The following is a 26,201-nucleotide window of genomic DNA, read 5'->3' as shown; positions in this document are numbered from 1 at the left end:
CTGCTCGGCAGGGAGTCTGCTTCTCCCTCTGACCCACCCCCCTCTCATGCTCACTTGCTCTGTCTCTCTCTCTCTCATTTTCTCTCTCTCAAATAAATAAAATCTTTGAAAAAACAAAAGCCAAATGCTCAACCAACTGAGCCACCCAGATACCCCTTAGCAAAAAATTTTTAAGGTTTAATTGTATGGTAGCATGTAACAGTACTCCATTTCTTTTTATGGCTGAATAATATTCCATTGTATGGATATACCACAATTTGTTTATCCATTTATTAGTTCATGGACATTTGGGTTGTTTTCACTTTTGTTTTTTTCATACTTCTCTCAATACCCATGGACAGGTTATGTTTTCATTCCTCTTGAGTGTATACCTAGTGGAGGCATTGTTAGATCTTACACTAATTCTGTATTTAACTTTTTGAGAAACTGTCCAACTGCTTTCTTCAGTGGTTACACCATTTTACATTCCCACCACCAAGGTGGAAAGATTCCATTTTCTCCACATCCTCACCAACATTTTTTTTTTTTTAATAGCGATCATAGTGGGTGTCATTTGGTATCTCATTGTGGTCTTGACTTGCATTTCCCCAGTGATTAATGATGAGCATCTTTTCATGTGCTTATTGGCCAGCTGTACATCTTCTTTGGAGAAATACCTATTCACATTCTTTGCCCTCTTAAAAATTGTGTTGTCTTTTTACTATTGAGTTCTGAGTATTCTTTATATATTCTGATTAATAGACCCTTATCAGATACAAGATTTGGAAATGCTTTCTGTAGGCTGCCTCTTCATGTTCTTGATACTGTCCTTTGAAGAACACTTTTAATTTTGATTAAGTCCAATTTATTTTTCCTTTGGTTGCTTATGCTTTTCTATTCTTTTATCAGGCTGTTTTTATTGAAATAAGATGCTGTTTTACATTTAAAATTCTTATTGTCTCTCAGTTATCCATGATTTAGATAGCAACCTATCTCACTAATGAGATGATGTATTCATTTCTTATGGATTTTGTAGTATATTGCCACAAAGTTAGTGGCTTAAAACAACACATTTATCATTGTATAGTTTGGTAGTTCAGAAGTGCAAAATGGGCTTCACTGAGCTAAAATCATTATCAGCTGACCCATGTTTCTTTCTGGAGAGCGTAGGGAAGAATCTGTGTCTTTGACCTTTCCACCTTCTAGTGGCGCTCTACATGTCTTGGCTTTTGGCTTGCTTCTATCTTTGAAGTCCAACTACGTCTTCCTCATACTGTATCACTCTGACCTCCTCTGCCTCTCTTTTCCACTTATAAGGGACTCTTGTGATGACACTGGGCTCACCTGGATAATCCAAGGTAATCTCTCTATTTTAAGGTCAGCTGATTAGAAAATTTAGTTCCATCTGCTGCCTTCATTCCCCATAGGGCATGTAACATGCATAGTCACAGATTCTGGGAATCAGGAGATTGACATCTTGGGGCAGCTGCTATTCTGTGTATCAGCCCCTTACTGCTGACCTTGCTCTACTGAAGCTAGACTGCAGTACATCTGTAGACAGCGAATGAAATTGCAAGTACTCAGAAATTAGCTGTAAATAACTTTGGTCTTATCTCTAGACCCTCTTTGGGTTGTGGCACAGGTTACAAGGGCAGAAAGCTTAGTAAATATGTAGATTGTTGATTCTTAATAAACCTGTTTTACAATTCCTAAACCAGGAGTTTCTGTTCTTATAATCCTAGAGGAAAGCCTCTTCAAAATTTGGCATTATGGATAGCAATCCTAAAATTGGCTTTCTAGAAGTGGATTATGTGGGCTGGAGTTTCCTTCAAGGGCAGCATGGTACAGTACAGCATGGGCTTTGGAGTTTTAAGTGGATCTAGGGCCAGGTTTCACCTCACCTACTTTGCTAGAAAAGTCCACTGGAATTCAACTGTATCCAAAAAATACCAACTGGATTTTTCTGAGTACATATGAAACTGCATTTGCATGGTAGTATATTCAAGTATCTCTAAAAGGTAGATTGATACTTTTTTTTAAAATGAGAAAAATTAGTGCTTAAATTGTCTAAAGTAGTTTAAATACACTTAGCCATACTGTTTAGCAAATGGGCATTATCACATGGTAAAGGTATGCATTTTATTTAAAAAAAAAATTTTTTTTTTAAGATTTTATTTATTTATTTGACAGAGAGTGAGAGAGCACAAGCACAGGGAACAGTAGAGGGAGAGGGAGAAGCAGGCTTCCCACCGAGTGGGGAGCCCGATGCGGGGCTCAATCCCAGGACCCTGGGATCCTGACCTGAGCCGAAGGCAGACGCTTTACCATCTGAGCCACCCAGGCGCCCCAAGGTATGCATTTTAAAATCACTTTGCTGGTATAATGCTAGCCATAAAGGGGTTCTCCCCACCCAATGCTGCTGGAAGCTGCTACGAAGCTGACCATGAATTCCATGAGGTCTTTCCTTTGATTAAAAAGAAAGGGAGATAGTAGACAGGCTGACTTGTTTTCTGCTAAGCTTCCTCTCCTGGCCTAAGTCATCTATTGCCACATGTAGACAGAAGGGGAAAGACCAATCTAAAGATGGATAGAGGAGCAAGTGGGTCCTCTCAGTGATGTCCGTGACATCTGAATTTTTCTATTTCTGGATGCATCAAGGTGTCTTTTATCCTGGGATACTGGATGGTAAAAAATAAGATTATCATGAAAGAGGGCAGTGGGCAATTTAGGAAGTGCCCTGTCTCCCTGTGACAAAAGCTTTGCAGCTAAGCACAGTAATTGATGTTGATAAATTGCAGCTGTCAGAGTGTCCAAAGCACTTCACAGCATATGTTTCTAACTTTGCATTTCGCATTCATGCATTCTGATATATAAACTTCTATTTAAAAAAAAAAAAAGCACAGCAAGTTTCTGGAGATATTCCCTAAAACTGTCAAAATGTAAGAATGATAACAGATTGTTAGTTGCCTTTTTCCCTCAAAGTTGGTGAGGTCCTAAGGTTGAAAGAAATGTTAGAGAAAGAGACCATTATTTATTTGAAGAACTTTATGTTCCCAAGAAAACAGGATGCCAGAAAAGTGGGAAAAACAAACTATTCCCAAATAGGAAACAATGTACATACTGACGAGGAGCATGAAAGGCAGTGGGAAGCCCGGGCAGATAAACCAAGAACTACAAATTGCCGAGAAAAGCAAAAAATAGAAAGGGCACAAAAACAACACAGACGAAGTTCTACATGTGACAGTGTCATGCCTAGTGTAACGGGGGAAAAGTGATAGAGAAAAATCTACATCCAAATAAGAGTGTGCAAACTTTGATTCCAAAAACGTTTTGCCATTGTATCCATTAACTATCGGCACTAGGATGCTGTGTTTTATGCTGCCTCAGAACTCGGTGCTTTAAAGCCACAATCATTTATTGCTCATGCAGCTGCCATCTCAGGTACAATCTGGCTAATCAAAGACTGGACTGGTTTTGGGGCACCAGTCATTAAGTGTCTTAAGTGGTTAAACCAACCACCCACTGGTTTTGGGTGGCTCAGTCGTTAAGTGTCTGCCTTCGGCTCAGGTCATGATCCCAGGGTCCTAGGATCCAGCCCTGCGTTGGGCTCCCTGCTCAGCGGGAAGTCCGCTTCCCCCTCTCCCTCTGCCCCCTGTTTGTGTTCCCTCTCTCGCTGTGTCTTTGTCAAATAAATAAATAAAACCTTAAAAAAAAAAAGGGCTGGACTGGTTTCATAGCAGCTGGTGTGTCAGTGCTCTGTCTCTTAAAGTAGATCCATGGGACACCTGGATGACTGTGCTCCTCATTGTCTCTCTTTGGACTTCGTGCTAGAATGTTCTCAGTGTAGTAGCAGACATGCAAACAGCAAGAAGTGTGCACAGTCTCTTAAGGCTGAGCGCTGACCCAGCACACTGTCTTCTCCATCTGCACACTATTGGCCAAAACAGTCACATAGCCAAGCCCCTGTCAGGGGACAGAGGTGTATTCTGCTCTCAATGAAATTTCCTGCAAAATCGTACCAAATTTTGTAGCCAAGAAAGCCTCTGTGGTAGATAGCAAGACAATATAGATAAAATTTATATTGTCTTTAAGTGAATTTTCAAAAAAATCTTTAGTTTTTTACTTAACTCCTACATCAATAGTCTTAACCTATGACACAGATAAAGCTTCTGGCTTTCACGTCTCCATCTCCTACCTGCTGTACTCAAGAAATGATCAAGTTACAGAAACCTCTTCACTATTTGTGTTCTTTCTTTTTTAATTGATCAACTTTCACTTATGGCTGCAGGTACTTGAAAACATTTGTTGCAGAAAACATTTGTTGGGGAAATGAAAAAAATGCAGCTATCTCAGCCAGAAGAATGGAGATCAGTGCTTGGCTAATCAGGAGCTCCCAGATTGAGCCATTAACACCAGCTAGACAGTCTCAAGGCATCAATCATCATAAATAGTTCGAGCTTTCAGGAAAATAATTTAAAGCCTGGGTTTCTTGCTAACAAAGGATGCATAGTCACCATCTTAGCAGAGCAATAGTATATTGTAGGTTTAATGCAAAAGTGTTTTACTCTGGTTCTACTTCGGTATGCTCTGTCATGGTTGTCAGTCCTAAAACACTGTTTTCAGCCATCACTCCTTATAAAAAATTGTACAATGGTTCCCTATTGCTTAATAGTCTAGAATTAAAATCTTTCTTCATCAGGTTCTTTTTTAGGCCCATAAATGTGTCTCTCAAAAGACAGCATCACTTGGCTGAACCATAAGTACTTAACTGGTGACATGTGAATGCCTGGTGTGGAAAACTACTTAAATGGGGAAAAGCTTACAGACCATCTCTTCTCCCTATGTTTGAACATCCAAGAATACACATTTTGCACGGAAAGCACCGTGAGTGGTGCATTGTAAATAATAATTGCTTTACGACGAGTAGTAGGTTTTAGGAAAAGACTGGAACAGCCAGATGCAGGAAAATATTGTGGGCCTTAAATAGGGTATAGCCAGATACATAGAGAAACTTGAGTAGCACCCAGTTTCGTGTCCTAAACTTTGGTGCTAATTCTCAAATTCAAAAGTAGATTCAGAATGTGTCACCCATAATTACAAAGGGTTATATTCTCATCAAGAATAAGTCACAAAGGCTGGATAGGATAAAGGAGTTTGTCGCTTCTAATATTTATGATTATAACATCTGAGGGTGGTATGATTAATGATTCTTTAAATTAAATGTCACTAATTTGAATTGTGTGATTATTCATCAACCCTTTTATTATCTAAAGAGAAGGAATTTGCACAGCAGGGTAAACAATGGGTCATTTAAACTATTTGGACAAACAAATCATTTTAAAGAATTTTTGGGTATATTTACTTTCTTAAATGAATCCATTTGTAATTATTCAAATTCATCCATCATACATTTCTGTAACTCCACCTACCACAAATTGGTATTAGCTTATTTTGCTTTGTTTTTAAATATTACACTAAATATCTCTGACCAAATATTTCAGATCCTCAAAACCTCATAATTAATATTTGCATGAGTCTTGGGGCTAAGATGAATTGTGGCCAATGGGTGCAACCTGAATTCTCTAGTTTGACTCCTTAGACTCCTCTTTCTGAGCTGATTTCGACTTGTCAGGATGATCTAAACCAGTTTGGTCACCCAGCGACACTGTCAAATTTGTTTAATGAAAACATGTCTGACAGTGACACTGAGCTGATGGAGGTTTTGTTCACCTTGCACTGGATTCACCTCCCCTTCTCCTGTTAAGCTCTCTGGCTGCAGGTCTTAAAAATGGGAAATTAGATGAAATGTGGCTTGGAAAGTGATGTAGGATTGGTTTCTTGGTTGTGGGTTTGCCTTCGTTTGTGATTAATTTTAATGCCCTTCTAGATAAGCCAACAACTTAAACAGGGTTTTCAAGGCTGGAGGGGGTAGTTGCTAACTTCTGGTTCTTTTTCATGACCAATGGTAGATATCATCTGTTATCAATACCAATTCCTAAGGCCCCTGGGAATATGCTTTGCCTAACAGTCTTTGACCCAGAAAAATCCCCGTAACTATGGAAGATAAAACAGCCAACTCCCTTCTAAGTTTAGAAATCCAGAAATAAAGACCTTAGGATGTTTCCCATTGCCCTGTGGCAAGGGCCCCACCTTCGCAGGTAGCCTTTGTTTTTCTTCTGTTTATTGCTGTGAGGACTCTTGTAATTGACTGAGAGAGTGGTGAAACCGAGTGCAGAACTGATACTCCGAGGTGACAGTCCTCTGGTAGGGGCACTGTGGTAACATCAGATAAATCACCAACCATATGCACTGAAAGGAAGGTTAGGGTTCTGAGAGAATGTGTTTTCCTCGCCACCAACAAGAAAAAAGAGGAGATTTCCAGAATTGTATCTTGCCTAAACTTTTCTTTTTTGATGTAGTGTTCCATGATGCATTGTTTGCGTATAACATTTGCCTAGACTTTAAATCACAGTGTTAACATTTTTTTAAAGTTTGAATCAAATATCCTTTCTTACAGAAAGTATGTCAAGTATATCAAATTAGGATGAGGTAAGAGCAGCTTCCTTTAGTTAGACTAGTGTTTGCAAGAGGGGGTGTGAGAACATGCTGTTTGCTGTCCTTGCCATCAGACCACATACAAGGCTAATAAAATATCATCTCTGCAGTCAAGGTGTCTACAGTTTAGGGGGAGAGAAAAGACATATTATTTTTAAAATATGCAAATCATACAGGGCGCCCGGGTGGCTCAGTTGTTTAAGCGTCTGCCTTCGGCTCAAGTCATGATCCTGGGGCCTGGGATCGAGCGCCACATCGGGCTCTCTGCTCGGCAGGAAGCCTGCTTCTCCCTCTCCCTCTCCCCCTGCTTGTGTTCCCTCTCTCGCTGTGTCTCTCTCTGTCAAACAAATAAACAAACTCTTTTTAAAAAATATGCAAGTAATACAAAGTAGCATACATAATTTTAAAGAGGAAATAGGTCTCAACATACTCTGTGTCTTAGTTTGGGTTGCTGTAACAAAATACTGTGGATAAGTGGCCTATAAGCAATTATTTCGCATAGTTCTGGAGACCTGGCCAGAGCAAGGTGCCGGCAAATTTGGTGTCTAATGAGGACCCATTTCCTGATAAGTGGTCTTCTTGCTCTGTCCTTAGATGGTGGAAGGGCTAAGGGGAGGTCTCTAGGGTCTCTCTTTTAAGGGCACTAAACCCATTCATGAGGACTCCATCCACTCTGATGACCTAACCACCTCCCAAAAGCCCCACCTCCTAAAACATCACCTCGGGGATTCGAATCTTGACATGAATTTTGAGGAGGACAGAAACTTTGAGTCTGTAACACTTCATGTTAAACAACCCTGGGTGGGGAGCAGGATTTTTCCCCCCCATCCTACAAAAGCAGAATACAAGAAAAATAGACAAAAATATAAAATAAGAATATCCCAGTTTCCCTATAATCTTCTAACACACTGTCAACATTTTGGGTATTTACTTCAGCTTTTTTCTATGTTAGATTTTTTAATTAGAAAACTCTATTTAAGCTCTTGTAGTTTAAGGCTGTATTAGATTTTTAGCTTTCCTTGCATTCTGTTGTGTTTTTAAGCAGTTTATTTATTTAATAAGCATTTGTTATGCATCTTCTCTTTGCAAACATATTTGCTGCTGAGGATTCAGGCATATGTCTGTGCCTCAGGAAGCTTAGACTCCAGGAGACCATGCTGTTGACAGTACTGATTTCAGAGTCTACTCAGCCCCTAGGACTATCACCAGTTAAGCTTTTCCTGTCCAGTATGTTTGTTTTCTAACTCAAATGTGTGGCTTTACATTTTCCAGTTAAACATACTCCTGTTGCTTTTGTTTGTTTTTTATAGAATAGCTTTAGCAAGACATAATTCATACACCATAAAATTCACCCTTTTAAAATATATAATCTTCCCACTGTTTCTGGCTTATAACTTTCACTTTACAGGATAACTGTGGATCTTGATTCTTTAAGTTTACCAGTCCATGTATTTTGTCCTCTACTGATCAGATTAATCTCACTGGCGCTCGTCCAAGGCAATGATCCACAGTTGAACAGGAGAGCACCAAGGACAGAATCCTGTATCATTCAAGGCCTTCCCAGAGAGCCATTCATTAGTGCTCCTGGGGAAAGATGTTCAACATTTTGAACTAATCTGTCTATAATCCTCTAGCCCATATGTCACCATGTTATTCTTGACAGTAAACAAAAATAAAACTATAGTGTCTGAAAAGCAAACCATTACTCAGGAGTCATTGTTGGACATTCTTTTCAAAGACCTGAGTCCAGCAACGGATTCCAGTAGCATCCCATACCTGGAGCCTGGCTTCCAGCGGACCACACAGAAGACTCGTGCCCTCGGGGAGACGATGAAAGCACGTATCAGTTGAGTAGCTGATGCTGCATCACCTTCTCCAGGCAGAAACCAACCTTTTCTTTCCTTTGCTCCCAACATAGCTTTGAGGGCCCCTTACGTTACCGAACTTAGCACGTTTTGGTTTTATGATCTTCCCAGATCATTAGCTTTTCTGTTTTCTCATCTTTAAAAATATTCATTCAAATAAAAGACACCCTTCCTAAGAGTTAGGATTATAAAATAATAATATTAAGTCTGTGATGAGGAAATGTAGAATCCTGTTGTTAGGGAGACTATTGTCTGCTCTTTGTCAGTCTCTAGAACCTAATCCATAAGAAGGGCTCCCAGCCAGCTCTCATGAGGATTTCAGAACATCCTCACGACCGCAGTATGGCATCCAGAAAGCCTTCACATCCACTCACGTTCCCTGTTTTTGGCAGCTTATCTGGGTGACGTTTCCTTTCCCCTCTATATGAGTTTAAGCTCCTTTAATCTAACTTACAGGCTTCTTGCCAAATTTTTGCCCATATTGCATTTCAAGCCAGAAATTCATTCTTTGTTTAAAGTCGGCACCTAGTGAACTGCTTGCTCCCTATGTTTTTTTTTTTTCTTGCTATAATTTTCTTTCCTTAAGGGCAACATCATTAAAGTAACACAGTGTCTTTAAACAGTATGTGTCCCATCGTATCTTCTTGCTCTTACGCTAAGGATAAACCTCTCCCAGTTGGTAAGCAATACTTTCTAGGACTTCTTGGCAAACTGGCAACTATCTTCTGGGGATTTTTTTTGTAAGCATTTAACAATATTTAGACAGAATGACAGATACTAATGCTTTATTTTAGTAGGGACTTTTGAGGAGTTCAGACAGTCACATGAGCACTGTTACAGTGTGGTGTAAACACAGTATCTTGCTCTAATTTTCTCCCTTGGCTCAGTTCCTGAAATGTGAAGGGAGTTCCTTTCCTTATCATTTGTGTTAATGACCTATTGTTCCTCCAGCTGTCTTTATGCTCGCTCTCCACCATAAATTGATTCCAGTGGGAGGGAAGGCAAGAGAGTAAATCAGTAAATCTATGCTCTCATGTCCTCTTTTGTTTTGTTCAACTCTGTAATTACACTTCATTTTCCTAGAGTAGATTTTCAAAGTTAAATCTCATGAATTTCAATATTTATACATGTACATAATAGGAGGAAGACTTAACTGCTCTCCCTCTTCGTTCATGCCTACCAACTAATATTTGCCATAATGAGATAAAGGTAAATACTTTTCTGAGAAAGAGGACTATGATTACCAAATCACACCATCTATCATTTTGCCTTTTTAGAAATGAGAGAGTGCATATTTAGAAGAATGGAAAAATAAAAGTTTTTCTTACTCTTTTCTAAAATCAGCGTGACCAGGTAAAGGCCTCTGGAGGCTTCCAGGTCATGAAGAATGCCCCTGCTTCCCTTAAAACCCCAGCAGGCCACAGTCCCCAGCAAATATAATTATTAGAGTGTCATTGTTCTGACTTCTCTGGGTACATTTAATCAGTCAAAATATATTGGGTATATTCCATGTGTAAGGCATGGGTTTTAAGTGGCAGAGAAATAATACTCAACATATAATGAGCTTTTGATCATGTGCCAGGAAATGTACAGGAAATCTGGGTTTTTCATGGTATTTTCCTATCTCCTGCCATTATTAATTATCTCTGAGGGTTAGGCCATGAGGAGGGAGAAGGGGTCTCTGTCAGATGTGTGTTCTGCATGGAGAGATTTAACTTTTGTGAGCCTTCATTTCCAAAGTAGTAATAATAGCTATGTTGTCTGGTTATTATGGGGCTTATAAGAGTTAATTCAGGTAAAGCTAAAGCCAAACCCTAGTTCAGCAGTGCAGAGCTGTTTTCAGAGTTAAAAAATCGAGAAAGAGGAGTTTCTACCACACATGTGCTACAAGAGGAGGGACTGAGAATACACTTCTGTGTTTAGGGAAACACAACGTCGTTGGTGATCTCAGCACACAGTTTCAGTGGGTTAACCGACGTGGACCTTGCATTGCAGCCATTGTAGAATGGATGGAAACAGAAGGGTCGTGAGGTCGTTCCCGTGCCTGGGCTCTAAAGTGGGGTAGAGAGGATGGTAGCTGAAGGGGCTTGGAGTTAGGGCAGCGGGTGAAGGAGTTTAGGAGGGTAGAGCCTTGAACACATCTAAGTGCTCACGGAAAGCAGGAAAGAGATAGCAAGCGCTTGGAGAAGCAGGAGAGTGGTGAGTCATCTGTAGGCCAGAGCTGTGGGAAGTTAGGGGACAGAGAAATGTTTCCTTTTCTGTCATGACCAGATGAAGGGACGGATTGCAGGGATGGAACTACAGACATTTGGAGTGAATGTTGCTGAGATGCGAGGCGGTTGCTCTGGGCTTCTGTTCTCCCTGAGAAGTTGGGCTAGAGTCGTGTGCTCAGAGTAAATTAGTAGAGACGTATCGGGTTAGGTATTAGCAAGTATCAGTATATAGACATATGAGAGGTCTTAGATGTGTGGAAGTTTTTGTCAAGAACTTGTTAACTGACCACGGAAACATAGAAAGGATCTAGTTGAAGTTGAGAGCCTTCTCTGTGCCCTTTTTATCACTTTGGAAATAAATGAATAGCAACCAAATGAGCACAAGCAACGACTATGCAGAGTCCCTCGCACGGTCACTCATTTTGGCAGACTCAGAGGCAGGCGAGGACTAGGAAAGCATTATATGGGGAACTCAGACTTCGGTGTGCCCCGCTCAGGGTCTGTATGAGGACCTGGAGGCAGATGGCTAGAGGGGCACCTACGTGGTCGTTTAGGGGAACGTGTTTAGCTTTCTCAAAGTTGGAAGCTAGGACAAAAACTAGGGAAGCTATCAGTTATTAATAAAGTCCTGGCCATTTGGGGCTGATTATTACGAAGTTACTAGAGCAGGCTGGCTTCCGGGCCGGCCTTCAGCAGCGGGTGGGTCAGACTTCTATTTTACATATGGCCTGTTGTCTGGCAGTGTATTCCGTCTCTTACCCCTTTGTTATTATGAAAGTTAGAATGACCTTCTATTTAGAATCTGTTGTTCCTTTATGGAAGCTGAGAGCTAGAAGAGACCCGAGAAATAGTCAATAATGGAATGGAGGTCAAGGAATTTGTAGGAATACAGCTCAGGAATGAAAATGGAAGTTTACGCTGTACTGTGAGGGATTATTTGTTAAACTGCATCACATCACTTTAAACCTTGGGGAAGGAGCAGCAGGCTGGGGCTCTCTGCCCAGCGGATGGGAACTGAAGAAGTCACCTGACATAAACTGTATATTTTACACCTTTAACACTGAGGCCCAGACAGGGTAAGGGACTTGCATAGGCTCTTACAGCTACCTGAGGCTGGACTTCAACCCAGTGCTTTCATTTTCATTGATCTGAGAACTAGCCATAATGTCAAGCACATTGCAAAATTCCTTTTCAAATCTAGAATCACAAAGTTCAAATAATGCAGGACATTGACCCAGACATTCCATTGGTTACTCCCTGGAACTGTCTAGAGCCATAATAAACCCATTATGAATGCCTATTATTCATACTGGCTGTTTTGGCTTAAGAGAATTTAAGGAGAAGTTAAACTTATAAATGTACAACTATATGGCATGATAAACGTTGTGATGAATGGTATGTCGGAGTATGTGTACTTTTAGGATTATTGTTTCTCTTCCAGAAATTTCTTTGTTCCTATATTTGAGGGGCAGTTTCCCTGATAAGAGAAACAAGGGTGTATTAACATTGATTGATTATATAGTAAACCTTTACTTTGCCTCTCTTTACATAATGAATCTCTCTTCTCCTTACTGCCTGACAGGAAAATTTAATGGTATGTTTCCTCCAGTGGTAAAACCACCAAGCCATAACGTGCCTTGTACATCCAGTGAGGGAAACACCTTGATACCAGCGAGGGAGAGTCAGGACGTCCACATTAATGTGCTAAAACGAAAAGCTTAACCATACACTTGGTTTATGAGAAGCAGTATTTCTCAGAGTTCCATCCATCGGTATGTGTGGTACTTTATGCATCAAAGCTAATCTGAAGTTGCTAATAATCTCAGAGAGTAAAGGGAGAGAATGGGAAGTAAGGGTTTCGCCACTGAGGCAAGTGTTGTCCCCACCCCCCACCTGGTGCTCCTGGACACACCTGTGTCAGGTGGCCTAGAGGCAATATTAAGTTCTGGAAAACCTGGGGCTGGTGTGCATCAGTTAGTAATAACCATTTAAGGAAATGCTGAGTTGTAGGAAAGGGCTCTCTTTTGAAGTCAGTAAAAGACCCTTTATTTGAAAGTTCAGGGAGAATTGATACCGAAGGAGTGTGGTTGGTTTGTGTCTTGGCTTTCCAGGTGAAATTATCTGACACCTTGACCCACAGCCTGGGTGGATGTTTGTAGAACAGACACCCAGTTTGGGATCAGGTATTTTTTTTTCATGGTACCAAAGTCATTCTTAGTCTTTATGTTGGTTGTTTTATTTAGGGATATTCATTTATTCATCCAATAAATATTTATAAGAAGTACACAATGTACTTGGCACGATGCTAAGTATATAGGTATAACAGACAGCAAAACAAACCTGGTTTCTCCTGGGCTTACATGATTCTGAGTAGTGAGCAGACTGTAGAAATAGTATTTTTAATATTAATACTTTTGTCTAATTGTATAAACAATTAGGGAGGTACCTTTAGGGATCTCTTGTTTTTATTGGAGTTTTGCAAATTGGCAGATTATATTCTGTGAATTGAGAATAACCCTAAGCATAATTTTAAAATAGCTTTCCTCCTTTCGTTTTAATATAGTTCTTTGCTAATAACACAAAGGCTCTAAATTTGCACACACAGTGAACCCCTACTTCCAGCCAGCAGCCCTGCCAGTATGTGTTAGAATGTCAGAGTCTTGAACTGTGGAGCATAGCAGGTCCATTACCACACAAATAATGGACTGCTGAGGCACCTTTCAGCATGCTCATTGAATGCCTATCTTTTTTAAACTCATGACTCTTTTAATAAACATAAAAAGATCACCTTTAATGTCTGATTTTCACAGTAGTTTTGTACTTAAAAAGAGATTAACACAATTGCAATTTTAAGAATTGTTTTCAAAGTATATACATTCAACTTCCCACTCTACCCCTCAGAATTACTCTTGTACATAATAAAGCCGATGAATGTCTACTGTAGATTAAATTAGGGCTCTTTCATAATTTTTACGAAATGTTTTTAAAAAATTCAGGGGTGGGGTACACAGGGTCAGAGATGTCAAACATCTTAAAATGGTAATTCAGTGGGCCCAACAGAAATTTACTAAAGGCTTTACAGAAAAAGAGACAGGCCTTTATGGTGCAGTTTTTTTTCTCTTTCCCATTATACTTACCACTCTCTCTCTCAAACTGCAAATGTCATAAATTAGCTATACAGGAGGATCTTAGACCAGAAAATACTCTGCTGGCTTTGTATTTCCTAACTGGCTTTGCACCTGTTTCTGAGACTGTGTAAACCCCCTTTTACCCTGGGTTTTGACTACATCCAAACAGGAAGTAGATCCTTTTATCTTCGCATCAGAGGAATCAGTACCATACATCACATGCCAGAGCATGTCTTCCGCAGTTTTTCACAAGCAGTGTGTTTGGAGGTTGAACTACTTGCAGTCAATTGCACTGTTAAAAATTTAATGTCTTTGCCAGCAGAGCATTACCCGTGTATTAATTTAGTGGTGCATTAAACCTCTGTGTTTGAGGGTCATGAGCTTACATCTCCAATCCTGGTAGATATCTCATAAGGTTCAATAGGATTAATACAGGAGTGTTTTATTTAAAATAATGAAAAGGATGCTTTTTACTTAGATTTTTTATATTTTTCATGACCTATAAAATCACTTACATAAAACACATTAATCCTAAAACACACCACCATTCTTGGATTGCATATTATAAGATCCATAAAGGATTAACTACTGTTTTAAAAAGCAGTTTACGTTTGGGACAAGTTTTTTTAAACTATTCCTTTTTGATTCAAAAATTTTAAATATTAGGGCACCATTGGGAGAAAAAGACCTACTGAAATGGCAAATTTAGTAAAGAACATTGAAGCACATTTACAGCATGAATCAAGAAGACACTAGTCACTCTCTCAGTTGAAACTGCTAGGAGGCAGATGTGTATCTGGATGCCTAAAATCATGCTTAGATCTGGAGGATGCTCATCCCTATTCTTCAGTGGAAATTTAAACATGTCTCTTAAAGAAGAAGGAAAGACACAATCAGCCAAGAAGGTTTCTTCATCCCTTGACAGGGAAATGGGAGCTAGGATAGGTTGTTTATATCTTTGGATTTATTTGGAAGGGTAAGACCTCTATGGAATAAGGGCCAGAACAGACAGATGTTATCATTCAGATTCATGCCTACAACATCTTGGCATAGCTCTGCAGTACGTACTGTAGGAAATGGTCCTTTGATTCTGAGGAGAGGAGACAGGCCTCATGTCATCCGTCCAAGAGTGGAAAACGGGATACTCCAGCACTACCAGACTGAGGCACAAGAGCTTCAGGGCCTCTACTTGTAAGTAAAGCTGCCCTAAGGCCAAGATTAGAGGCAGCTGTTAATCCAGATTCTTCAGATGGCCTCCGTGCCCAAGTAGCAGCCAGTCTAGGGTCACCTCTTGGCAAAACTCTACCGTTGAATGTACATCATCTCTGCAGCAAGGGATCTGCCAACACCCAGAGGACATCTTGGAGAGCATTCATCAATGAGGCCCAAAGGAGCCCAGATCAAATACATTTTGCACATGATTCAGACGTTGTAGGGAGAGTAAGGGGAGAGACATCTGCCCCCAGGTTGCTTCTTTAAAAAATGTCCTTGATTATGAGTAGAAAAGTGAGAAGTCAGAGTTGTAACTATTGGTCCACTTCTGATTGGACCAAAATGAGTAGCTTAGACCCTGCTCATCAATGAGGCACCATGAAGGGCTGAATCGGACACGCCTCTCACTCAGTCCAGCACAAACACTGGATGGCATCAGAGGAATGGAGGAAGCCATAGATCTTCTACTCTGTCAGCCTGGATGCTTGCAGGGAATAGATGAGGTGGTCTGTTTACTTCCTAATTACTGACACAGAAAAGACAGCCTCAAGCTATTTCTACATATACATGTGACTTTTTTTTTAATTAGTTCAGTTCTAGTAATGACTTTTTACCAAGCAGATTAGAGTTGTAAATTTATCTGTATCATGCCAAATAAATATGACTTAACCTGCACTTTCATATAAATCTAGCTTCTACAAACTGTATAACTCACTTTTTTTAAAAAAAAGTATTTATTTATTTACTTAGGAGAGAGAGAGAGAGAGAGAGGGAAAGAGAGGCAGAGGGAAAGGGAGAAGCAGGCTCCCCGTGGAGCAGGGAGCCCAATGCAGGACTCGATCCCACACTCTGGGATCATGAAGGCAGATGCTTAACCGACTGAGCCATCCAGGCATCTTATATTACTTAGTTTTTGAAGAATGATTTTTTTTTTTCAATATACAGTGTAGAGTCATCTTGTTTTGGGTATCATGTCGGATATTTTGAAAATGTTAATTTTCCTTCTGATAGTTGCAAATATAGTGATTAATTACAAATGAATTTTTTATCTCTCCTAACAATATACATCAATTTACCTGGATTTACAAATAAAGTCTTTGTCTTGACTATACCATGAAATAATATTAACAGTGAATGTAGATTCACCTTAATTTTTTAAAATTTATTATTGTTGTTAATCACCATACATTAGTTTTTGATGTAGTGTTCCACGATTCATTGTTTGTGCATAACACCCAGTGCTCCATGCAGAACGTGCCCTCTTTAATACCCATCACCAGGCTAAGCCATCCCCCCACCCCACCCCCTCTAGAACCCTCAATTTGTTTTTTGGAGTCCGTCCTCTCTCATGGTGTCTGCCCCTCCGATCCCCCCCCTTCATTCTTCCCCTCCAGCTATCTTCTTCTTCTTTTTTTAATATATTGTATTGTTTCAGAGGTACAGATCTGTGGTTCAACAGTCCTGCAAAATTCACAGCGCTCACCATAGCACATACCCTCCCCAATATCTATCATGCAGCCACCCCATCCTTCCCACCCCCCACCACTCCAGCAACCCTCAGTTTGTTTCCTGAGATTAAGAATTCCTCATATCAGTGAGGTCATATGATACATGTCTTTCTCTGATTAACTTTATTTCGCTCAGCATAACACCCTCGAGTTCTATCCAAGTCGTTGCAAATGGCAAGATCTCATTCCTTTTCATGGCAGCATAATATTCCATTGTATATATATACCACTTCTTCTTTATCCATTCATCTGTTGATGGACACCTTGGCTCTTTCCACAGTTTGGCTATTGTGGACATTGCTGCTCTAAACATCAGGGTGCACGTACCCCTTCGGATCCCTACATTTGTATCTTTGGGGTAAATACCCAGTAGTGCAATTGCTGGATCGTATGGTAGCTCTATTTTCAACTTTTTGAGGAACTTCCATACTGTTTTCCAGAGTGCCTGCACCAGCTTGCATTCCCACCAACAGTGTAGGAGGGTTCCCCTTTCTCCACATCCCCGCCAACATCTGTCGTTTCCTGACTTGTTAATTTTAGCCATTCTGACTGGTGTGAGGTGATATCTCATTGAGGTTTTGATTTAGATTTCCCTGATGCCGAGCGATGTTGAGCACTTTTTCATGTGTCTGTCGGTCATTTGGATGTCTTCTTTGGAAAAATGTCTGTTCATGTCTTCTGCCCATTTCTTGATTGGATCATTTGTTCTTTGGGTGTTGAGTTTAAGAAGTTCTTTATAGATTTTGGATACTAGCCCTTTATCTGATATGTCATTTGAAAATATCTTCTCCAATTCTGTTGGTTGTCTTTTGGTTTTGTGGACTGTTTCTTTTGCTGTGCAAAAGCTTTTTATCTTAATGAAGTCCCAGTAGTTCATTTTTGCCCTTGCTTCCCTTGCCTTTGGCAATGTTTCTAGGAAGAAGTTGCCGTGGCTGAGGTCGAAGAGGTTGTTGTCTGTGTTCTCCTTTAGCATTTTGATGGACTCCTGTCTCACATTTAGGTCCTTCAACCATTTGAGTCTGTTTTTGTGTGTTGCATAAGGAAATGGTCCAGTTTCATTCTTCTGCATGTGGCTGTCCATTTTTCCCAACACCATTTTTGAAGAGACTGTTTTTTTTCCACTGGACATTCTTTCCTGCTTTGTCGAAGATGAGTTGACCATAGAGTTGAGGGTCCATTTCTGGGCTCTCTATTCTGTTCCATTGATCTATGTGTCTGTTTTTGTGCCGGTACTATACTGTCTTGATGATGAGAGCTTTCTAATAGAACTTGAAGACCAGAATTGTGATGCCGCCAGCTTTCCTCTTCTTTTTCAACATTCCTCTGCTTATTCGGGGTCTTTTCTGGTTCCATACAAATTTTAGGATTATTTGTTCCATTTCTTTGAAAAAAGTGGATGGTATTTTGATGGGGATTGCATTGAATGTGTAGATTGCTCTAGGTAGCATTGACATCTTCACAATATTTGTTCTTCCAGTCCATGAGCATGGAACGTTTTTCCATTCCTTTGTTTCTTCCTCAGTTTCTTTCATGAGTATTTTATAGTTTTCGGAGTACAGATTCTTTGCCTCTTTGGTTAGATTTATTCCTAGGTATCTTATGGTTTTGGGTGCAATTGTAAATGGGATCGACTCCTTAATTTCTCTTTCTTCTGTCTTGTTGTTGGTTTATAGGAATGCCACTGATTTCTGTGCATTGATTTTATATCCTGCCACTTTACTGAATTCCTGTATGAGTTCTAGCAGTTTTGACGTGGAGTCTTTCGGGTTTTCCACATAAAGTATCGTATCATCTGCAAAGAGTGAGAGTTTGACTTCCTCTTTGCTGATTTGGATGCCTTTTATTTCTTTTTGTTGTCTGATTGCTGTGGCTAGGACTTCTAGTACTATGTTGAATAGCAGTGGTGATAGTGGACATCCCTGCCACCTTCCTGACCTTAGGGGGAAAGCTCTCTGTTTTTCCCCATTGAGAATGATATTTGCTGTGGTTTTTCATAGATGGCTTTTATGATATTGAGGTATGTACCCTCTATCCCTATACTCTGAAGAGTTTTGATCAAGAAAGGATGCTGTACTTTGTCAAATGCTTTTTCTTCCTCTCTTGAGAGGATCATGTTTCTCGTTCTTTCTTTAATTAATGTATTATATCATGTTGATTGATTTGTGGATGTTGAACCAACCTTTCAGCCCAGGGATAAATCCCACTTGGTCATGGTGAATAATCCTTTTAATGTACTGTTGTATACTATTGGCTAGTATTTTGGTGAGAATTTTTGCATCCATGTTCATCAAGGATATGGGTCTGTAATTCTCCTTTTTGATGGGGTCTTTGCCTGGTTTTGGGATCAAGGTAATGGTGGCCTCATAAAATGAGTTTGGAAGTTTTCCTTCCATTTCTGTTTTTTGGAACAGTTTCAGAAGAATAGGTATTCTTTAAATGTTTGGTAGAATTCCCCTGGGAAGCCATCTGGCCCTGGGCTTTTGTTTGTTGGGAGATTTTTGATGACTGCTTCAATTTCCTTAGTGGTTATAGGTCTGTTCAGGTGTTCTCTTTCTTCCTGGTTCAATTTTGGTAGTTGATACATCTCTAGGAATGCATCAATTTCTTCCAGATTATCTAATTTGCTGGCATAGAGTTGCTTATCATATGTTCTTATAATTGTTTTTCTTTGGTGTTGGTTGTGATCTCTCCTCTTTCATTCATGATTTTGTTGATTTGAGTCATTTTTCTTTTTGATAAGTCTGGCGAGGGGTTTATCAATCTTATTAATTCTTTCAAAAAACCAACTCCTAGTTTCATCGATCTGTTCTACTGTTCTTTTGGTTTCTATTTCATTGATTTCTGCTCTGATCTTTATTATTTCTCTTCTGCTGGGTTTAGGCTTTATTTGCTGTTCTTTCTCCTGTTCCTTTAGGTATAGGGTTAGGTTGTATATTTGAGACCTTTCTTGTTTCTTGAGAAAGGCTTGTATTGCTATATACTTTCCTCTCAGGACTGCCTTTGCTGCATCCCAAAGATTTTGAATAGTTGTGTTTTCATTTTCGTTTGTTTCCATGAATTTTTTTAATTCTTCTTTAATTTCCTGGTTGACCCATTCATTCTTTAGTAGGATGCTCTTTAGCCTCCATGTACTTGAGTTCTTTCCAACTTTCCTCTTGTGACTGAGTTCTAGTTTCAAAGCATTGTGGTCTGAAAATATGCAGGGAACGATCCCAATCTTTTGGTACCAGTTGAGACCTGATTTGTGACCTAGGATGTGATCAATTCTGGAGAATGTTCCATGGGCACTAGAGAAGAATGTGTATTCTGTTGCTTTGGGATGGAATGTTCTGAATATATCTGTGAAGTCCATTTGGTCCAGTGTGTCATTTAAAATCTTTATTTCCTTGTTGATCTTTTGCTTAGATGATCTGTCCATTTCAGTGAGGGGGGTGTTAAAGTCCCCCACTATTATTATATTGTTGATGTGTTTCTTGGCTTTTGTTATAAATTGCCTTATGTAATTGGCTGCTCCCATGTTAGGGGCATAAATATTTACAATTGTTAGATCTTCTTGTTGGATAGACCCTTTAAGTAGGATATAGTATCCTTCCTCATCTCTTATTACAGTCTTTGGTTTAAAATCTAATTTGTCTGATATAAGGATTGCCACCCCAGCTTTCTTTTGGTGTCCATTAGCATGGTACGTGGTTTTCCACCCCCTCACTTTCAATCTGAGGGTGTCTTTGGGTCTAAAATGAGTCTCTTGCAGACAGCATATCGATGGGTCTTGTTTTTTAATCCAATCTGATAGCCTGTGTCTTTTGATTGGGGCATTTAGGCCATTTACACTCAGGGTAACTACTGAAAGATATGAATTTAGTGCCATTCTATTGCCTGTAAGGTGACTGTTACTGTACATTGTCTGTGTTCCTTTCTGGTCTATGTTGCTTTTAGGCTCTCTCTTTGCTTAGAGGACCACTTTCAATATTTATTGTAGGACTGGTTCATGTTTGCAAATTCCTGTAGTTTTTGTTTGTCCTGGAAGCTTTTTATCTCTCCTTCTATTTTCAATTACAGCCTAGCTGGATATAGTATTCTTGGCTGCATATTTTTCTCATTTAGTGCCCTGAATATATCATGCCAGTCCTTTCTGGCCTGTCAGGTTTCCGTGGATAGGTCTGTTGCCAATCTAATGTTTCTACCATTGTAGGTTACATATCTCTTCTCCCAAGCTGCTTTCAGGATTTTCTCTTTGTCTCTGCAACTCACAAATTTTACTATTAGATGTCAGGGTGTTGACCTATTTTTATTGATTTTGAGAGGGGTTCTCTGTGCCTCCTGGATTTTGATGCCTATTTCCTTCCCCAAATTAGGGAAGTTCTCTGCTATAATTTGCTCCAAAATACCTTCTGCCCCTCTCTCTCTTTCTTCTTCTTCTGGGATCCAATTATTCTAATGTTGTCTCGTCTTATGGTATCACTTATCTCTCGAATTCTGCCCTCATGATCCCGTAGTTGTTTATCTCTCTTTTTCTCAGCCTTTTTATTTTCCACCATTTGGTCTTCTATATCACTGATTCTCTCTTCTGCCTCATTTATCCTAGCAGTTAGAGCCTCCATTTTTGATTGCACCTCACTAATAGTCTTTGATTTCAATTTGGTTAGATTTTAGTTCTTTTATTTCTCCAGAAAGGGTTTCTCTAATTACTTCCATGCTTTTTTCAAGCCCAGCTAGTATCTTTAAAATCATCATTCTGAACTCTAGTTCCGACATCTTACTAATGTCCGTATTGATTAGGTCCCTGGCAGTCGGTACTGCCTATTGTTCTTTTTGTTGAGGTGATTTTTTTCTGCCTTGTCATTTTGTCCAGAGGAGAATAGATGAATGAGAGAACAAAATGCTAACAGGGTAACAACATCCCCAGAAAATATACTCTAAACAAATCAGAAAAGAGCTGAAACCAGATGGAAAGAAAAGGAAAGAAAGAAAGAAAAAGATAAAAACAAAAACAAAACATAGAATATGGTCAAATACGATCAGGCTGGTGCATAGATCAGTGCCACACACTAGATTTTGGGCGTATTTTGGTCTGTTAGAAGAAAGTGCCTCCCAAATTTTTAAAAAAAGAAAAACTTATATATGCACAAAAATAAGGGTTAATACAATGAAGGGATGGAATATGACTATAAAGATGAAAATTATAAAAGATTTTATAAAAGGAATTGATAAGTTGGTTGAAAAAAGAAAGGAGGATTTAGAAAGAAAAAAAGGGACAGAATGTGATCATTCAGGAGACTAGAACAAAACCATACACTAGAGATTTAGGGTATATTTTGATCTGTTAGAAGAAACTGTATCTCAAAATTTTAAAGAGAGACCAACTTATATATATATATATATATATGCAAAAAATAAGGGTAACTACTATGAAGGGATAGAATATGACTCTAAAAATGAAAAATAAAAAATGTTTTTTAAAAAAGGGATTGATAAGATGTTGGTTGAAAAAGGGAAAAAGAAAAAATTTTTTAAAAAAATTTAAAAAATTAACTTTGAAAGACTAAAGAATCATGGTAAAAAAGCCATGAATTCTATGTGCAGTGTTCCCCTAGCGCTGGAGTTTGCCGTTTTCATTGATCGGTAAACTTGGTCTTGGCTTGGGGCTGTTCGTGCTGATCTTCTGGGGGAGGGGCCTGTTGCCATGGTTCCCAAATGTCTTTGCGGAGGCGGAATTGCCCCGTCCTTGCTGAGTCCAGGCTAAGTTATCTGCCCGGGTTTGCTCTCGGGAGCTTTTGTTCCCTGCAAGCTTTCCGTACAGCTTTGGAGGACAAGAGTGAAATGGTGGCCTCCCAATCTCCACCCCAGAGGAGCCGAGAACTCGGGGCCCCGCTCCTCAGTGCGCCCCCAGAGAAAAGCAGTCACTCCCATCTCCCTGGTCTCTGGCCGCACTCCGTGCTCACCCGGCCTGTGACCGAGCATTTCTATCTCTGGCACCCGACCCCGTGTGGAGTCTCCAAACCCAGCAGATCCCTGCGGTGCGCTCCCGCGCCGCTGCTCCTCCTGGGGGAAGAAGAGGAGTCTCCCGACTCTGCCGCTTGTTGGGTCCCTGCTGGAGGAGCAGTGGCCCGACTGGGCCGCGGATCACGGTTTATGGCAACCCCAAGTTGAGAGCCCAAGCCTCGGCTCCGTCTCTGCAGCCGGCTTCCCCACTCCGATACCTGGGAGCTCTGCCGCACTCAGGCACCCCCGGTCTTTCTGTGACCCCTAGGGTCCTGAGACCACACTGTCCTGCGAGGGTTCCACCCCCCCGCTTAGCCATTGGAGCAACGTCCCTCAGCAGAAAAAAGTCCGATTTTGTGCTCCGTGGCTCTATCACTTGCCAGAAGCGGCCGACGGAGGCCCCCTCCCCCGCCGTCTATCCTCCCGAATATCGCCTCGGATTCACTTCTCCGCACGTCCTACCTTCCAGAAAGTGGTCGCTTTTCTGTTCAGAGAGTTGCTGCTATTCTTTTCTTCAATCTCCTGTTGAGTTCATAGGTGTTCAGAATGGTTTGATCCCTATCCAGCTGAATTCCTGGGCCCAGACGAAATCCAGGTCTCCTACTCCTCCATCTTGCTCCTCCCTCAGATTCACCTTAATTTTTATCTAATGTATTTTCTACAGATGTAGCAAAATGTTTTTACTTACAAGCCAGGTATTGAACCATGTCCTTAGTAGTAAGCCTGTTGGATCATTTTCTCTTTCTTCCTGGTCCAGACTGTTAATACTACTTAAGAGTGGCTAACACTGACAAGAAAAGCACTCCTATAATGTTTTAGAAATGGAATCAGTGCATTTTTCAAATAAGAAAATACAATACGTGTTTCAGGTAAGCACTTTATTTGTGCCTCGTGTTCTGTAGCTACTCAAAGATAAGGGATGAGAAACCTCTGCATCAATTTTGTGGCTGGTCTGAAGCCCAGGATGTTGGTCTGTCTCTAAGAATCCCTTTCTTCAGTTTCATAACTAAGCATTAGAAAGAAAAATAGGTGGCATTGCCACATTTTCAAGCAATTTAAATATTTGGCATGCACCTCAAATCATTTAACTTTGCTTAGCCTGTCTATAAAGAGGTTTGGAAGGTGTTCCAAGGTGTTAACTTCCCTAGTTTGACTCTGTGATAGAAGGCAGAGGATGTGTGCTGTGCATCTTTCCATTGATAAAATATCTTAAACTGGTTTCCCAGTCTTGAAATAAAGGGGTTGGGTATTCGACCAATGGTTCTTGGTCCATAGAAGGCCTGACATGTTCCCTTGGGCCCCCTTCCTTTCTGAGTGGGTTAAAGCCACAGGGCCAGGGCTCTGAACCTTGCACCTGAACTGCTTAAAGCAGGGGCAGCTCCACTACTCTCTGTGGCAAACCACTGAACGAGCTACGTAAGGTCCCTCTCAGATTAGAGATTCGTTGACAAAAGAAGTTGGATCAAGTCATATATCTGATTGGGAGGAGAAGACATCATTTCATGTACAAGATAGACTATGCCTGCCATCACACCACAGTTGGTGTAGCAAGTGCTAAACAGAAAGTTACCAATTTGGTAACTTGGATAATACGTAACTTTGCATGCAAATAGTTAATGCCAAGAAAGTTCAGCAAGAAAAGAGTTCAGGTTGTCATGAGGAAAGGATCCATGGTATGAATATTGAAAAATGGATTGATTATGATAACTAGAGCAGGAAGAAATATATTAATTATGAATTAAAGTAGCTGGTTTTTAAGAATGTAATCTTTTCAGGCTCATAGAATATTCATATAGGAAGATGCCAGCTATTCCTAATATGAAATATTATCATTGTATACCAGTAAGGGGAAGTTAAAAATGAAAACAGGTCATGATGAAATACAGTAGGAACAAGCATTTGTATTTATGGGTTTATGGACAAAGTCTGAGACATTGTTTTATTACCATTGATATCACAAATCATCTGTTAATACTAAACATTTGACTTAAATCAAATGCTGTTTTTCCTAAAAGATGTGGTCAGACTCTCACTAAATGAAATTCTGTTCTAAAAACAGCCATATAATTTCATGAACTCTGCTTGATAGTAAACATCCATGTACTCTTTCTGTTTTATAAATACTTTTCAACAAAGGAGTGAAAAGCCACTGTGGCCATGGGATTTCATTTTTAGGAGTCCCCGTTTCAGAGGGGAGAGATACCAGAAAGCTCATCCACTGAGAAGGGAGCTGGAGTCAAGTGTAAAGCACGGGAGGGCATGTGGAGGTGGGCAGAGTCCCTGTGTCCACTCCGTCCCTCAGATCTAGGGTGGAGCAGGTGGTCGAGCCAAAGCACAGATCAGGGGACAGTGTAGGGACACAGGCAGCAGGGAGCCTTGTGGAGAAAAGTGGACATTTCATCAGCAAGGCAGCACCCCTGAGGAACAGCTGGTCTGGCTGCATTTACCAAGGTGGAGCCAGAATCTCAGAGGCATTTCCATGAGCTTTTGTAAACTCTGGGACTCAGAGTCCTCTGCCTAATCTGACTAGATCTTCCCAGCTATAGACAGATGGAGAATCAACTTCTAACCATACTTAAACTTCACCCCTGAAATTTATCAATATATGCTATGGTTTTTCTAAATCTGCCTAGTGGGTGGAAACAGATTTTTTTTTCATATATTGGCGTGTTTTTGTGTGGGGGTATGTGTAAACATGTGATAATACAGTTTTAAAAAAAGAACCCTATTAACCTTACATATTTGTAGCCTCACACATAACCTGTTTAATATACCTTCTGTTCCGAATTTGAACCTCAAAGTGGTTCTGCTGATGGTGTTCCTTCCTATATGGTTTATATGGTTCCTCCTCCTGGTACGAAAATCCATGTCATTCTGTTCTTGTTTTTATTTCATTTATTTTTTAAATGTATATGCATAAACATTTTCCCAGTTGTGATCAATGGCTATAATGTGAAATGTCAGTTTTTCTTTTACGTGTTTAAATTAAGCAATTTTTCTATAATGCTGGACTGTCTTCATCTTTAATCACTACGTCATATTCACCAAACTTCTATAACCTATATTAGCTTGGCATTAAAGATTGTAAGAAATTTATTTTTGACTATATCAGAAAGTGTTTTTGTCTGACCTGGCATTCAAGAACAGCAAGAGTCAGCTATAAAATAGACTTACCAGGCCTTCATCCATCCCTTTTTAGAGCTTTATTTCCACAGCCACCTGGGGTTTGGCCTTTCTGATGTCACAAACCAAAATGTGTCATTGACCTTCATGATTTCCATGCTTCAACCATTTCTGTCCATACTCAAGGTGACAGCTGTAATCCAGGTCCTACCCATCTAAGGTTAATAGGTACCTTCACCAACTGAGCATCTATCCTGTTAGAGATGACAGGTCATCTTATCCCTGAGCTATGAATAAGCTGGTTTATAGGCTGGTTTAATCTGATCTTATTTAAATGAATAAATGTCCTTCAAAGCAGTTATTTGGGGGGGGGGGTGCCACCAATTTTTTCCAGCCTCACACGTGCCATTCGTTGAGTTTCTTCCTCCAGGGATAAGAGGTACAGTGGTTGCTAATGGTCCTTCATTACCCCTATTCCTCCCAGGATATTTTATGGGTTGTTTTTTGTTTTGTTTTGTTTTGTTTGTCGTCTGGGGTTATCTGATTTGACTTGGTAAATTCTAAAGAGCACAGATTATGTCTCCTTAGCTTATTCTGTACAGAAGTCACCTGTGGGTTTGAGATTGGTATTAAGTG

General features: G+C 40.1%; 1 protein-coding gene across 3 annotated transcripts in view; it reads left to right on the top strand.

The window, feature by feature from the left end:
- TPK1 (thiamin pyrophosphokinase 1) overlaps window positions 1-26,201 on the top strand; it is a 336,496-nt gene that overhangs the window by 293,749 nt on the left and 16,546 nt on the right. Inside the window, exon 9 of one of the 3 annotated variants that reach the window (XM_088018241.1) lies at window positions 2,170-2,324. The exons of the other annotated variants lie outside the window; for them this stretch is intronic. Within the exon in view, the coding sequence (XP_087874367.1) occupies window positions 2,170-2,279 (110 nt within the window). The 3' untranslated portion in view covers window positions 2,280-2,324. Of the gene's footprint in view, window positions 1-2,169; window positions 2,325-26,201 lie in introns of those variants that run through there. 3 annotated transcript variants of the gene reach the window in all.

Source organism: Eumetopias jubatus, unplaced genomic scaffold (genome assembly GCF_037043125.1).
Source record: "Eumetopias jubatus isolate StellerSeaLion01/CBP00866 unplaced genomic scaffold, mEumJub1_p1.0 scaffold_14, whole genome shotgun sequence".
NCBI classification, from domain to species: Eukaryota; Metazoa; Chordata; class Mammalia; order Carnivora; family Otariidae; genus Eumetopias; species Eumetopias jubatus.
Note: the sequence above shows the minus strand (reverse complement) of the source record. Positions and strands in the feature narration are given on the sequence as shown.